General features: G+C 40.6%; 1 protein-coding gene across 4 annotated transcripts; it reads left to right on the forward strand.

Annotated features, from left to right (window-relative positions):
• The first annotated feature begins 1,748 nt into the window (after positions 1-1,748).
• On the forward strand, positions 1,749-5,458 carry LOC148965083 (uncharacterized). 4 transcript variants are annotated; one of them, XM_089127870.1, is made up of 6 exons: positions 1,749-2,302; positions 3,663-3,683; positions 4,128-4,193; positions 4,734-4,807; positions 4,936-5,027; positions 5,101-5,458. In XM_089127870.1, exons 1-5 carry the CDS (start codon positions 2,138-2,140, stop codon positions 5,024-5,026), a joined length of 417 nt encoding a protein of 138 aa, XP_088983996.1. In that variant the 5' UTR covers positions 1,749-2,137; the 3' UTR covers position 5,027; positions 5,101-5,458. The 4 variants fall into 4 exon arrangements, with proteins under 4 accessions (XP_088983996.1, XP_088983997.1, XP_088983998.1 ...); XM_089127871.1 differs by having other exon boundaries at positions 5,112-5,458; XM_089127872.1 differs by having other exon boundaries at positions 4,936-5,000.
• The last annotated feature ends 5,947 nt before the right edge of the window (positions 5,459-11,405 follow it).

Here is an 11,405-nt window from a genome sequence, read left to right on the forward strand (position 1 = left end):
TGCCTGGAACACTATGCTATGAGTGTAAAATCATAATATTTTTCTCACAACTTAAAATCTGGACCATTGCAATATCAAATATGGGCTGATTCAAAACTAGAGAATGAGTGGCCCACATTTTGTCCCACTCAGTTATGTAATGAGCAACACGTTCAAAATTCACAACCACCCACAGTGAGTGGCCTTAACTTTTCTGGTTATTCTCATTTTCAAGCTTCTTAACAAGAATGAAAATGCTAAAAATATGCTGAGAGAAGGCTAGTGTGTTCTTACATCTGCTCACCTCCTGTCATTCTGTCCATGAGACACTTGAGCTTTCTCCTACTTTACCCCTCTTTCTATATCAGAGACACAAACTTAGTTTCACACTCTACAACGTCTGTGAATTTAAACTGTTTTTGAACTAAAACTTTTGAACGGTAGTTTATGCATAGATATCCATAATAAAGGCTAGATGTTTTGTCTGCGCTGCTGGCCAATGGAGGTCAACGTCATGGTCAACGTCCGCACCTGATGGCCATCTTGTCACAGGCAGCTCGCTCACTCGTAACACTGTGTTTAATGGTGCATGTACTTTTTCAAACGGTTTGGTTTGTTATAAACGTCAGAGATGTAGTTATGATGCACTCGATGATGGTGAAATCCGACCTCCGTGTGGAGCATTGGCTGTTGTCAGAATCCTTGCGCATTCAAAAATTTCACTGGATTGTTACAATTAATGGCACAATGCTCTATGCACGGCGTTATTTCCGGTGAAGGTGTAAGGATGCTCGATAACTTCCGCCGATCATAGAGTCCAATGCAATAGCGAGAATTTATATTGAATTTTATACTCCATGGTTATACTAATGAAACGTTAGTCACAAAAACAGATGAAACAGGCACCCCTCGTTGTGTGCTTCTTTTTAAAATTATATTAAATAAACATAACTATATATAAAATTACATCTAAACGGTCAGGGGATCTCTGGATAACGTATGTACGTTTCGTTTCAAAGACGGGAGGACAGTAAATATTGAAGACTCTGCCATAATCCCGTTTTCTCCGGTTTTCCTCCGCTTTAATCTACACAACCGGAAATGGACGAGCATCCTTGCGTCAAATGCGGAACTTATGTGTGCATATAGCCCATTAATGTCTGGAAATGTAAACTGATATTTCCTACTGAGACACTACAACAAAATATATAAATAACTGGCTTAAAACTTTTAAGCCAGTTATTTATATATTTTGTTAAGTTAAAACCATTGAGGCGAAAATACTAGTGTGCCTAAGACTTCTGCACAGTACTATATATATATATATATATATAGCCTCTAATGGACAAGGTTGTCTTTGTCATAACTTTATGAAATTACACGAAGTTACACAATTTAATTTAATAATAAATTAATTTAACTGAAATCATATTTAAAATGTATGTAAAGGTAGGGTCTGACCATAATTAACTTGAAATAATAAAATAAAAACTGATATGATATTTAAGTATGAAAAAACGAACTTATTAAAACATTTGTGATTTACCCTTTGACCTGCCGCGCCATTTTTAGACAATTCTCATCCCATATTTTCTGTTGTATATTGTAAGTTCCGTGTAATAACACGGCGTTCCTAATCAAACAGAGAGAACACTGGAATTAATGTAGACTGTCTCTATCACCAGTGGGAGGCAGCAATGCACTAACAGTGCCGGAAAGGAATAGAAGAAGAAGAAGTTTTCATGACGCGTCATCAATCCGGAAGTCGGCCATTTTGGAGGCAGTGAACATAAACAAAGCCACTGAACTGAACGGACTAGCAAATTTGTCTGATTATTTCTGCTGAACAATGGTCGAGTTTTGGTCTATACCAATCGGTCGCATCTGGAAAAGACCTTTCAAGTTCTATAGGCTGCCAAAAGTTAAAGAGAAGAGTGCAAAAAACTGATGAAAGAAGGCGTTTGTGGTTGAGAGAGGCACAGCATCAGCTCATCAGCCACATGTCCAAATGAAGCTTTGACCATGGCTAAAATGTTGACGTATTAACTGTGGCTACATTCACACTGTGAGTCCAAATCCGATTATATTAGTTTTTTCTCGGTTTTTTTAAACGTAACATACAGTAGTACAATTTCAGTGGCACATAACAGTGCAATCCATGCTGTTGTTTACATCCGAGTTCCTCCATAATGGCCACTCATCCGGGTTCACAATGAACGAATCGTTCATGACCGATCCACCACTAAGGTGTGATGAGAATGATTGTACAAACAAAGCCCGCTGCGAGATGGACTTCACGCGAGCAGAACTCTTCCCGCATAAGGTGAGTGGATCTTTTCCCAAAGCTTCCGGTCTCACCCTCAATCTTGGCAAATGTGAACTGTTACCAGTGAATAACTGCTCTGCTTCCGTAGTGTGTAATATCCTTGTAAGAGATTCAGTCACGTATCTTGGTGTTCAAATCACTAAAGATAGAAAAGCCAGAGGTAAATTAAACCTTTCTCCCCTCATTGGAAATATTCAAAAGGTTTTCAACCGATGGTTACAGAGATCTTTCTTTGAAAGGCAGAGTTCTAATCACCAAGACGGAAGGTATTTCTCGTTTAACTTATGCTGCTCAGTCATTACATGTAGATAACTCCTTTTGTAAATCTGTCGATAAGATGCTATTTAATTTTTTTTGAAAAATAAAACTCAGTATATTATTCGTAAGTCTGTAGTTCTGAATTCTTACGGCAAAGGGGGATTACATTTCATAGACGTTAGCTCTCTCAACAACACATTCAAGATAAATTGGATCAAGCAATATCTCAAAAACCCTACTTCCATTTGGAATTTTATTTCTCATTATGTCTTTTCACAGTTAGGTGGCCTAAAATTGATCCTGCTTTGTAACTTTAAAATACAAAAAAATCCCAGTTAAACGCTCCAATTTCCACCAACAGGCTCTTTTGGCATGGGCTTTGCTGTACAAGCATAACTTCTCTCCACAGAGGTGCTATATATGGAACAATTTTAATATTGTTTATAAGAACAAGTCGCTTTTTTACGATAATTGGTTCAACAATGGTATTTTATTAGTCAGTCAACTCTTTAATAAGAATGGTCTACTATTCAGTTATTCAGAATTTCTTGCCAAATATAAGAGTCCAGTAAGCCCAAGAGAATTTTCAATAGTTTTTGATGCTGTGCCCTCAGGTCTTCGGATGTTATTTAGGTCATGTGATATCTCTAGCCTCACCAACAAAAAATGTCCTTTCCCATGATCACTGCATGGTTACTACCTTATTCCACAATTGAACCTGACAGATTTTTACATGCAATAAAAATGATCAAGCTGCAGGCTTCAACATGAAATATCTTTCATTACCTTTGGTCTTTCATGGTTTACACAAGTAATTGAAGTGTGATTTCTAAAACCAACCTTTGTATCAAATGTTTTTACATTTTTATTCGTGCATTTTATTTGTATAGTTTTTTTTTAAGGTGCTGTTTGCAAGAAATGTATTTCAATTAATCATAAGTTTTGTGCCTTTTGATCAAATGGTAAGACCAGATGTTTCACCATTTTGAGTGTTCTGACCATAAATGAAAAACAAATTAAATGCAGGTTCTTTTAAGATGCAGAAATTTCAACTTCAATGACTGCTTTTAAATGTTTATTATTCTTGTCTGTCTTGCAGTACAATCTGGTCGTGGTGCAGGTGAGTTTGCTTCGGTGTAAGACTTTGAATGGAGCCAATGCGACTGACCGACCGACCGATCGACGGGAGTCAGCTAGGGCCTCTGAGTCTGTGGCACCAACCGCCATCCCATAATTCCACTGTCTACAGACCCTTCCAGAGCTGAGATATTGAGATCCCACGTAGCATTTATGCCATTATAAATATCTCAATATCTCAGCTCTGGAAGGGTCTAGAGCCTCCATTTTTGCACTCAGGTCTAAGTCCCATGGGCCTCGATCAGAATCCAGAGTTTCAAGAAAATTGGAGAAACTTATTTTTTCGCACAAAAAAAAAACGACAGGGGTAACACTGTCGTTTTTTGGGGGGTCGAAATTTTGAGTTTCTCTGATCTTCTTGAAACTCTGGGTTCTGATAGAGGGCCATTGGACTTAGACCTGAGTGTCTGACACTCATCTATCCCAGGAGGCCACGCGAGAGGATACGTCAATATCAACATTGCGGAGATCAGTGACGCGAGGGTTTTCAAATGTGAGTAAACACGGTTCCATTGTGTTTAAATCGGATGTGTTAAACTACTATAGAGTAAAGGTTTTAACTGTTGAAGTTCTAAAGGAGTTAGACTGTATAGTATATTTGTGATTTTGCTGTAAACGCATGTTTTATTATGTATAGCTAACAGGAGAGCTCCAGAAACCATAAAGTAACGTTTCCAAAGTGGATTTACATAACCATACATCTTAAACACGCTTATTTAAAATGTCTGTTTACATCAGGAAGGAAAATATTGTACAAGTATTGCAGGTGAGCACATCCCAACATGAAAAATACATGTGTGTGCTATTATGTAGGATAATTCACTGTTGTCAACACTGCTTACATTAGAAAAATATGTGCTGTAAATAAACACATATATAAAGCAACTAAACATGATATATATTTAATTTGTCCCTTATTAGTGTTGATATATTGAGGAACATTTAAGTTGGATTAAAAGTGAGTTAACACATCAACCTCAGCATGTAAATTCAGTGTTGAGCTCATAATGTGAATCTTGTCTGTATGTTACAGGGACAGAAGAACACGCGTGTGTTATCCGGTGGAGAGAGGCTCATGATGCTGAATGCTGTCATCAATGGCTCTGAGTGAGTATACTACAGAAATGGATAACAAAATCTATTAAATATTAAGTTGTAGTTTATTTGAATGATTGTAATTTCAAACTGAGAAATTACAACACCTTTCTGAATCTTGATTTCTGCATTTGCCGCAGAGCTTTTGTGGTGGAGCAGGACCTGCAAGGAAAGATGATGGCAGCATTTGTTGGGGAAAAAAAAGGTTTCAGGGATTTTACTCAAATATAAAGTAAGGCTATTTTTAATACATAAATCAAATGACATTGTGCTGTTAATGACCGTTTTTGTGTAATGTTTGTGAGCATTTTTGTAGGATCTGAAAAGTCTACAGACTGGTGTGAGCACTGAGGATGAGGATCCTTCCATCCTGGAAGTGGTGCCATGGATGAGTCCCTCCATCACTCCACCTGCCCTTATGAGTTCTTTCATCACTCCACCTGCCCTTACGAGACCCTCTATCGCTCCCCCTGCCCTTATTGCCTCAGATTGTGAAGCGCAGCACAACAACAAGCACCGGCACAAAGGCACAGTCCCCTCTGGTGAATTCATCAGAATAAAGCCGCAGAATGGGAACCGCTGTGTTGAGTCGGCAGTAGGATGTGGTGTTCAGCGGCTGTAAATACATGCTTGTAGTTTGAATAAAGCTTTGTTTCATGTGTTGTTGATTTGTATATGCATTTCAGATCCCACGTAGCATTTATGCCCATTATGAATATCTCAATATCTCAGCTCTGGAAGGGTCTAGAGCCTCCATTTTTGCATTCAGGTCTAAGTCCCATGGCCCTCTATCAGAATCCAGAGTTTCAAGAAAATTGGAGAAACTTATTTTTTCGCACACAAAAAAAATAAACGCAAGGGGTAATACTGTCTGGGTTTTTTTGGGTTGAAATTTTGAGTTTCTCTAATCTTCTTGAAACGCTGGATTCTGACAGAGGGCCATGGGACTTAGACCTGAGTGCAAAAATGGAGGCTCTAGACCCTTCCAGAGCTGAGCTATTGAGATCCAACGTAGCATTTATGCCATTATAAACATCTCAATAACTCAGCTCTGGAAGGGTCTAGAGCCTCCATTTTTGCACTCAGGTCTAAGTCCCATGGCCCTCTATCAGAATCCAGCGTTTCACGAAGATTGGAGAAACCTATTTTTTCGCACAAAAAAAAAAACGAAAGTGGTAACACTAATTTTTTTTGGGGGGTCGAAATTTAGTTTGGCTGATCTTCTTGAAACGCTGGATTCTTATAGAGGGCCATGGCACTTAGACCTGAGTGCAAAAATGGAGGCTCTAGACCCTTCAAGAGCTGAGATATTGAGATCCCACGTAGCATTTATGCCATTATAAAAATCTCAATATCTCAGCTCTGGAAGGGTCTAGAGCCTCCATTTTTGCACTCAGGTCTAAGTCTCATGGCCCTCTATCAGAATCCAGAGTTTTGGGAAGATTGGAGAAACTTAATTTTTCGCCCGAAAAAAAAAAACGTAAGGGGTACCACTGACGTTTTTTTTTCGGGCCGAATTTTTGAGTTTCGATATCTCAGCTCTGGAAGGGGCTAGAGCCTCCATTTTTGCACTCAGGTCTAAGTCTCATGGCCCTCTATCAGAATCCAGAGTTTGGGGAAGATTGGAGAAACTTAATTTTTCGCCCCAAAAAAAAAACGTAAGGGGTACCACTGTCGTTTTTTTTTCGGGCCGAATTTTTGAGTTTCGATATCTCAGCTCTGGAAGGGGCTAGAGCCTCCATTTTTGAACTCAGGTCTAAGTCTCATGGCCCTCTATCAGAATCCAGAGTTTTGGGAAGATTGGAGAAACTAAATTTTTCGCCCCCCCAAAAAAACGCAAGGGGTACCACTGTCGTTTTTTTTTTCGGGCCGAATTTTTGAGTTTCGATATCTCAGCTCTGGAAGGGGCTAGAGCCTCCATTTTTGCACTCAGGTCTAAGTCTCATGGCCCTCTATCAGAATCCAGAGTTTTGGGAAGATTGGAGAAACTTAATTTTTCACCCCAAAAAAAAAACGTAAGGGGGTACCACTGTCGTTTTTTTTTCGGGCCGAATTTTTGAGTTTCGATATCTCAGCTCTGGAAGGGGCTAGAGCCTCCATTTTTGCACTCAGGTCTAAGTCTCATGGCCCTCTATCAGAATCCAGAGTTTTGGGAAGATTGGAGAAACTTAATTTTTCGCCCGAAAAAAAAAAACGTAAGGGGTACCACTGTCGTTTTTTTTTCTGGCTGAATTTTTGAGTTTCGATATCTCAGCTCTGGAAGGGGCTAGAGCCTCCATTTTTGCACTCAGGTCTAAGTCTCATGGCCCTCTATCAGAATCCAGAGTTTGGGGAAGATTGGAGAAACTTAATTTTTCGCCCCCCAAAAAAAACGTAAGGGGTACCACTGTCGTTTTTTTTTCGGGCCGAATTTTTGAGTTTCGATATCTCAGCTCTGGAAGGGGCTAGAGCCTCCATTTTTGCACTCAGGTCTAAGTCTCATGGCCCTCTATCAGAATCCAGAGTTTTGGGAAGATTGGAGAAACTAAATTTTTCGCCCCCCCCAAAAAAACGCAAGGGGTACCACTGTCGTTTTTTTTTCTGGACGAATTTTTGAGTTTCGATATCTCAGCTCTGGAAGGGGCTAGAGCCTCCATTTTTGCACTCAGGTCTAAGTCTCATGGCCCTCTATCAGAATCCAGAGTTTTGGGAAGATTGGAGAAACGTAATTTTTCGCCCGAAAAAAAAAAACGTAAGGGGTACCACTGTCGTTTTTTTTTTCGGGCCGAATTTTTGAGTTTCGATATCTCACCTCTGGAAGGGGCTAGAGCCTCCATTTTTGCACTCAGGTCTAAGTCTCATGGCCCTCTATCAGAATCCAGAGTTTGGGGAAGATTGGAGAAACTTAATTTTTCGCCCGAAAAAAAAAACGTAAGGGGTACCACTGTCGTTTTTTTTTTCGGGACGAATTTTTGAGTTTCGATATCTCAGCTCTGGAAGGGGCTAGAGCCTCCATTTTTGCACTCAGGTCTAAGTCTCATGGCCCTCTATCAGAATCCAGAGTTTTGGGAAGATTGGAGAAACTTAATTTTTCGCCCGAAAAAAAAAAACGTAAGGGGTACCACTGTCGTTTTTTTTTCGGGCCGAATTTTTGAGTTTCGATATCTCAGCTCTGGAAGGGGCTAGAGCCTCCATTTTTGCACTCAGGTCTAAGTCTCATGGCCCTCTATCAGAATCCAGAGTTTTGGGAAGATTGGAGAAACTTAATTTTTCGCCCCAAAAAAAAAACGTAAGGGGTACCACTGTCGTTTTTTTTTCGGGCCGAATTTTTGAGTTTCGATATCTCAGCTCTGGAAGGGGCTAGAGCCTCCATTTTTGCACTCAGGTCTAAGTCTCATGGCCCTCTATCAGAATCCAGAGTTTTGGGAAGATTGGAGAAACTTAATTTTTCGCCCGAAAAAAAAAACGTAAGGGGTACCACTGTCGTTTTTTTTTCTGGCCGAATTTTTGAGTTTCGATATCTCAGCTCTGGAAGGAGCTAGAGCCTCCATTTTTGCACTCAGGTCTAAGTCTCATGGCCCTCTATCAGAATCCAGAGTTTTGGGAAGATTGGAGAAACTTAATTTTTCGCCCGAAAAAAAAAACGTAAGGGGTACCACTGTCGTTTTTTTTTGGGCCGAATTTTTGAGTTTCGATATCTCAGCTCTGGAAGGGGCTAGAGCCTCCATTTTGCACTCAGGTCTAAGTCTCATGGCCCTCTATCAGAATCCAGAGTTTTGGGAAGATTGGAGAAACTTAATTTTTTGCCCGAAAAAAAAAACGTAAGGGGTACCACTGTCGTTTTTTTTTCTGGCCGAATTTTTGAGTTTCGATATCTCAGCTCTGGAAGGGGCTAGAGCCTCCATTTTTGCACTCAGGTCTAAGTCTCATGACCCTCTATCAGAATCCAGAGTTTTGGGAAGATTGGAGAAACTTAATTTTTTGCCCGAAAAAAAAAAACGTAAGGGGTACCACTGTCGTTTTTTTTTCTGGCCGAATTTTTGAGTTTCGATATCTCAGCTCTGGAAGGGGCTAGAGCCTCCATTTTTGCACTCAGGTCTAAGTCTCATGGCCCTCTATCAGAATCCAGAGTTTTGGGAAGATTGGAGAAACTAAATTTTTCGCCCCCCCAAAAAAAACGCAAGGGGTACCACTGTCGTTTTTTTTTTCGGGCCGAATTTTTGAGTTTCGATATCTCAGCTCTGGAAGGGGCTAGAGCCTCCATTTTTGCACTCAGGTCTAAGTCTCATGGCCCTCTATCAGAATCCAGAGTTTTGGGAAGATTGGAGAAACTAAATTTTTCGCCCCCCCAAAAAAACGCAAGGGGTACCACTGTCGTTTTTTTTTCGGGCCGAATTTTTGAGTTTCGATATCTCAGCTCTGAAAGGGGCTAGAGCCTCCATTTTTGCACTCAGGTCTAAGTCTCATGGCCCTCTATCAGAATCCAGAGTTTTGGGAAGATTGGAGAAACTTAATTTTTTGCCCGAAAAAAAAAAACGTAAGGGGTACCACTGTCGTTTTTTTTTCTGGCCGAATTTTTGAGTTTCGATATCTCAGCTCTGGAAGGGGCTAGAGCCTCCATTTTTGCACTCAGGTCTAAGTCTCATGGCCCTCTATCAGAATCCAGAGTTTTGGGAAGATTGGAGAAACTTAATTTTTTGCCCGAAAAAAAAAAACGTAAGGGGTACCACTGTCGTTTTTTTTTCTGGCCGAATTTTTGAGTTTCGATATCTCAGCTCTGGAAGGGGCTAGAGCCTCCATTTTTGCACTCAGGTCTAAGTCTCATGGCCCTCTATCAGAATCCAGAGTTTTGGGAAGATTGGAGAAACTAAATTTTTCGCCCCCCAAAAAAAACGCAAGGGGTACCACTGTCGTTTTTTTTTTCGGGCCGAATTTTTGAGTTTCGATATCTCAGCTCTGGAAGGGGCTAGAGCCTCCATTTTTGCACTCAGGTCTAAGTCTCATGGCCCTCTATCAGAATCCAGAGTTTTGGGAAGATTGGAGAAACTTAATTTTTTGCCCGAAAAAAAAAACCATAAGGGGTACCACTGTCGTTTTTTTTTCTGGCCGAATTTTTGAGTTTCGATATCTCAGCTCTGGAAGGGGCTAGAGCCTCCATTTTTGCTCTCAGGTCTAAGTCTCATGGCCCTCTATCAGAATCCAGAGTTTTGGGAAGATTGGAGAAACTTAATTTTTCGCCCGAAAAAAAAAAACGTAAGGGGTACCACTGTCGTTTTTTTTTCTGGCCGAATTTTTGAGTTTCGATATCTCAGCTCTGGAAGGAGCTAGAGCCTCCATTTTTGCACTCAGGTCTAAGTCTCATGGCCCTCTATCAGAATCCAGAGTTTTGGGAAGATTGGAGAAACTTAATTTTTCGCCCGAAAAAAAAAAACGTAAGGGGTACCACTGTCGTTTTTTTTTTCGGGCCGAATTTTTGAGTTTCGATATCTCAGCTCTGGAAGGGGTTAGAGCCTCCATTTTTGCACTCAGGTCTAAGTCTCATGGCCCTCTATCAGAATCCAGAGTTTTGGGAAGATTGGAGAAACTTAATTTTTCGCCCCAAAAAAAAAACGTAAGGGGTACCACTGTCGTTTTTTTTTCGGGCCGAATTTTTGAGTTTCGATATCTCAGCTCTGGAAGGGGCTAGAGCCTCCATTTTTGCACTCAGGTCTAAGTCTCATGGCCCTCTATCAGAATCCAGAGTTTTGGGAAGATTGGAGAAACTTAATTTTTCGCCCGAAAAAAAAAAACGTAAGGGGTACCACTGTCGTTTTTTTTTCTGGCCGAATTTTTGAGTTTCGATATCTCAGCTCTGGAAGGGGCTAGAGCCTCCATTTTTGCACTCAGGTCTAAGTCTCATGGCCCTCTATCAGAATCCAGAGTTTTGGGAAGATTGGAGAAACTTAATTTTTCGCCCGAAAAAAAAAAACGTAAGGGGTACCACTGTCGTTTTTTTTTCGGGCCGAATTTTTGAGTTTCGATATCTCAGCTCTGGAAGGGGCTAGAGCCTCCATTTTTGCACTCACGTCTAAGTCTCATGGCCCTCTATCAGAATCCAGAGTTTTGGGAAGATTGGAGAAACTTAATTTTTTGCCCGAAAAAAAAAACGTAAGGGGTACCACTGTCGTTTTTTTTTTCTGGCCGAATTTTTGAGTTTCGATATCTCGGCTCTGGAAGGGGCTAGAGCCTCCATTTTTGCACTCAGGTCTAAGTCTCATGGCCCTCTATCAGAATCCAGAGTTTTGGGAAGATTGGAGAAACTTAATTTTTCGCCCCAAAAAAAAAACGTAAGGGGTACCACTGTCGTTTTTTTTTCGGGCCGAATTTTTGAGTTTCGATATCTCAGCTCTGGAAGGGGCTAGAGCCTACATTTTTGCACTCAGGTCTAAGTCTCATGGCCCTCTATCAGAATCCAGAGTTTTGGGAAGATTGGAGAAACTTAATTTTTCGCCCGAAAAAAAAAAACGTAAGGGGTACCACTGTCGTTTTTTTTTCTGGCCGAATTTTTGAGTTTCGATATCTCAGCTCTGGAAGGGGCTAGAGCCTCCATTTTTGCACTCAGGTCTAAGTCTCATGGCCCTCTATCAGAATC

Source organism: Pimephales promelas, chromosome 25 (genome assembly GCF_988280905.1).
Source record: "Pimephales promelas chromosome 25, fPimPro1.hap1.1, whole genome shotgun sequence".
Lineage (NCBI taxonomy): Eukaryota > Metazoa > Chordata > Actinopteri > Cypriniformes > Leuciscidae > Pimephales > Pimephales promelas.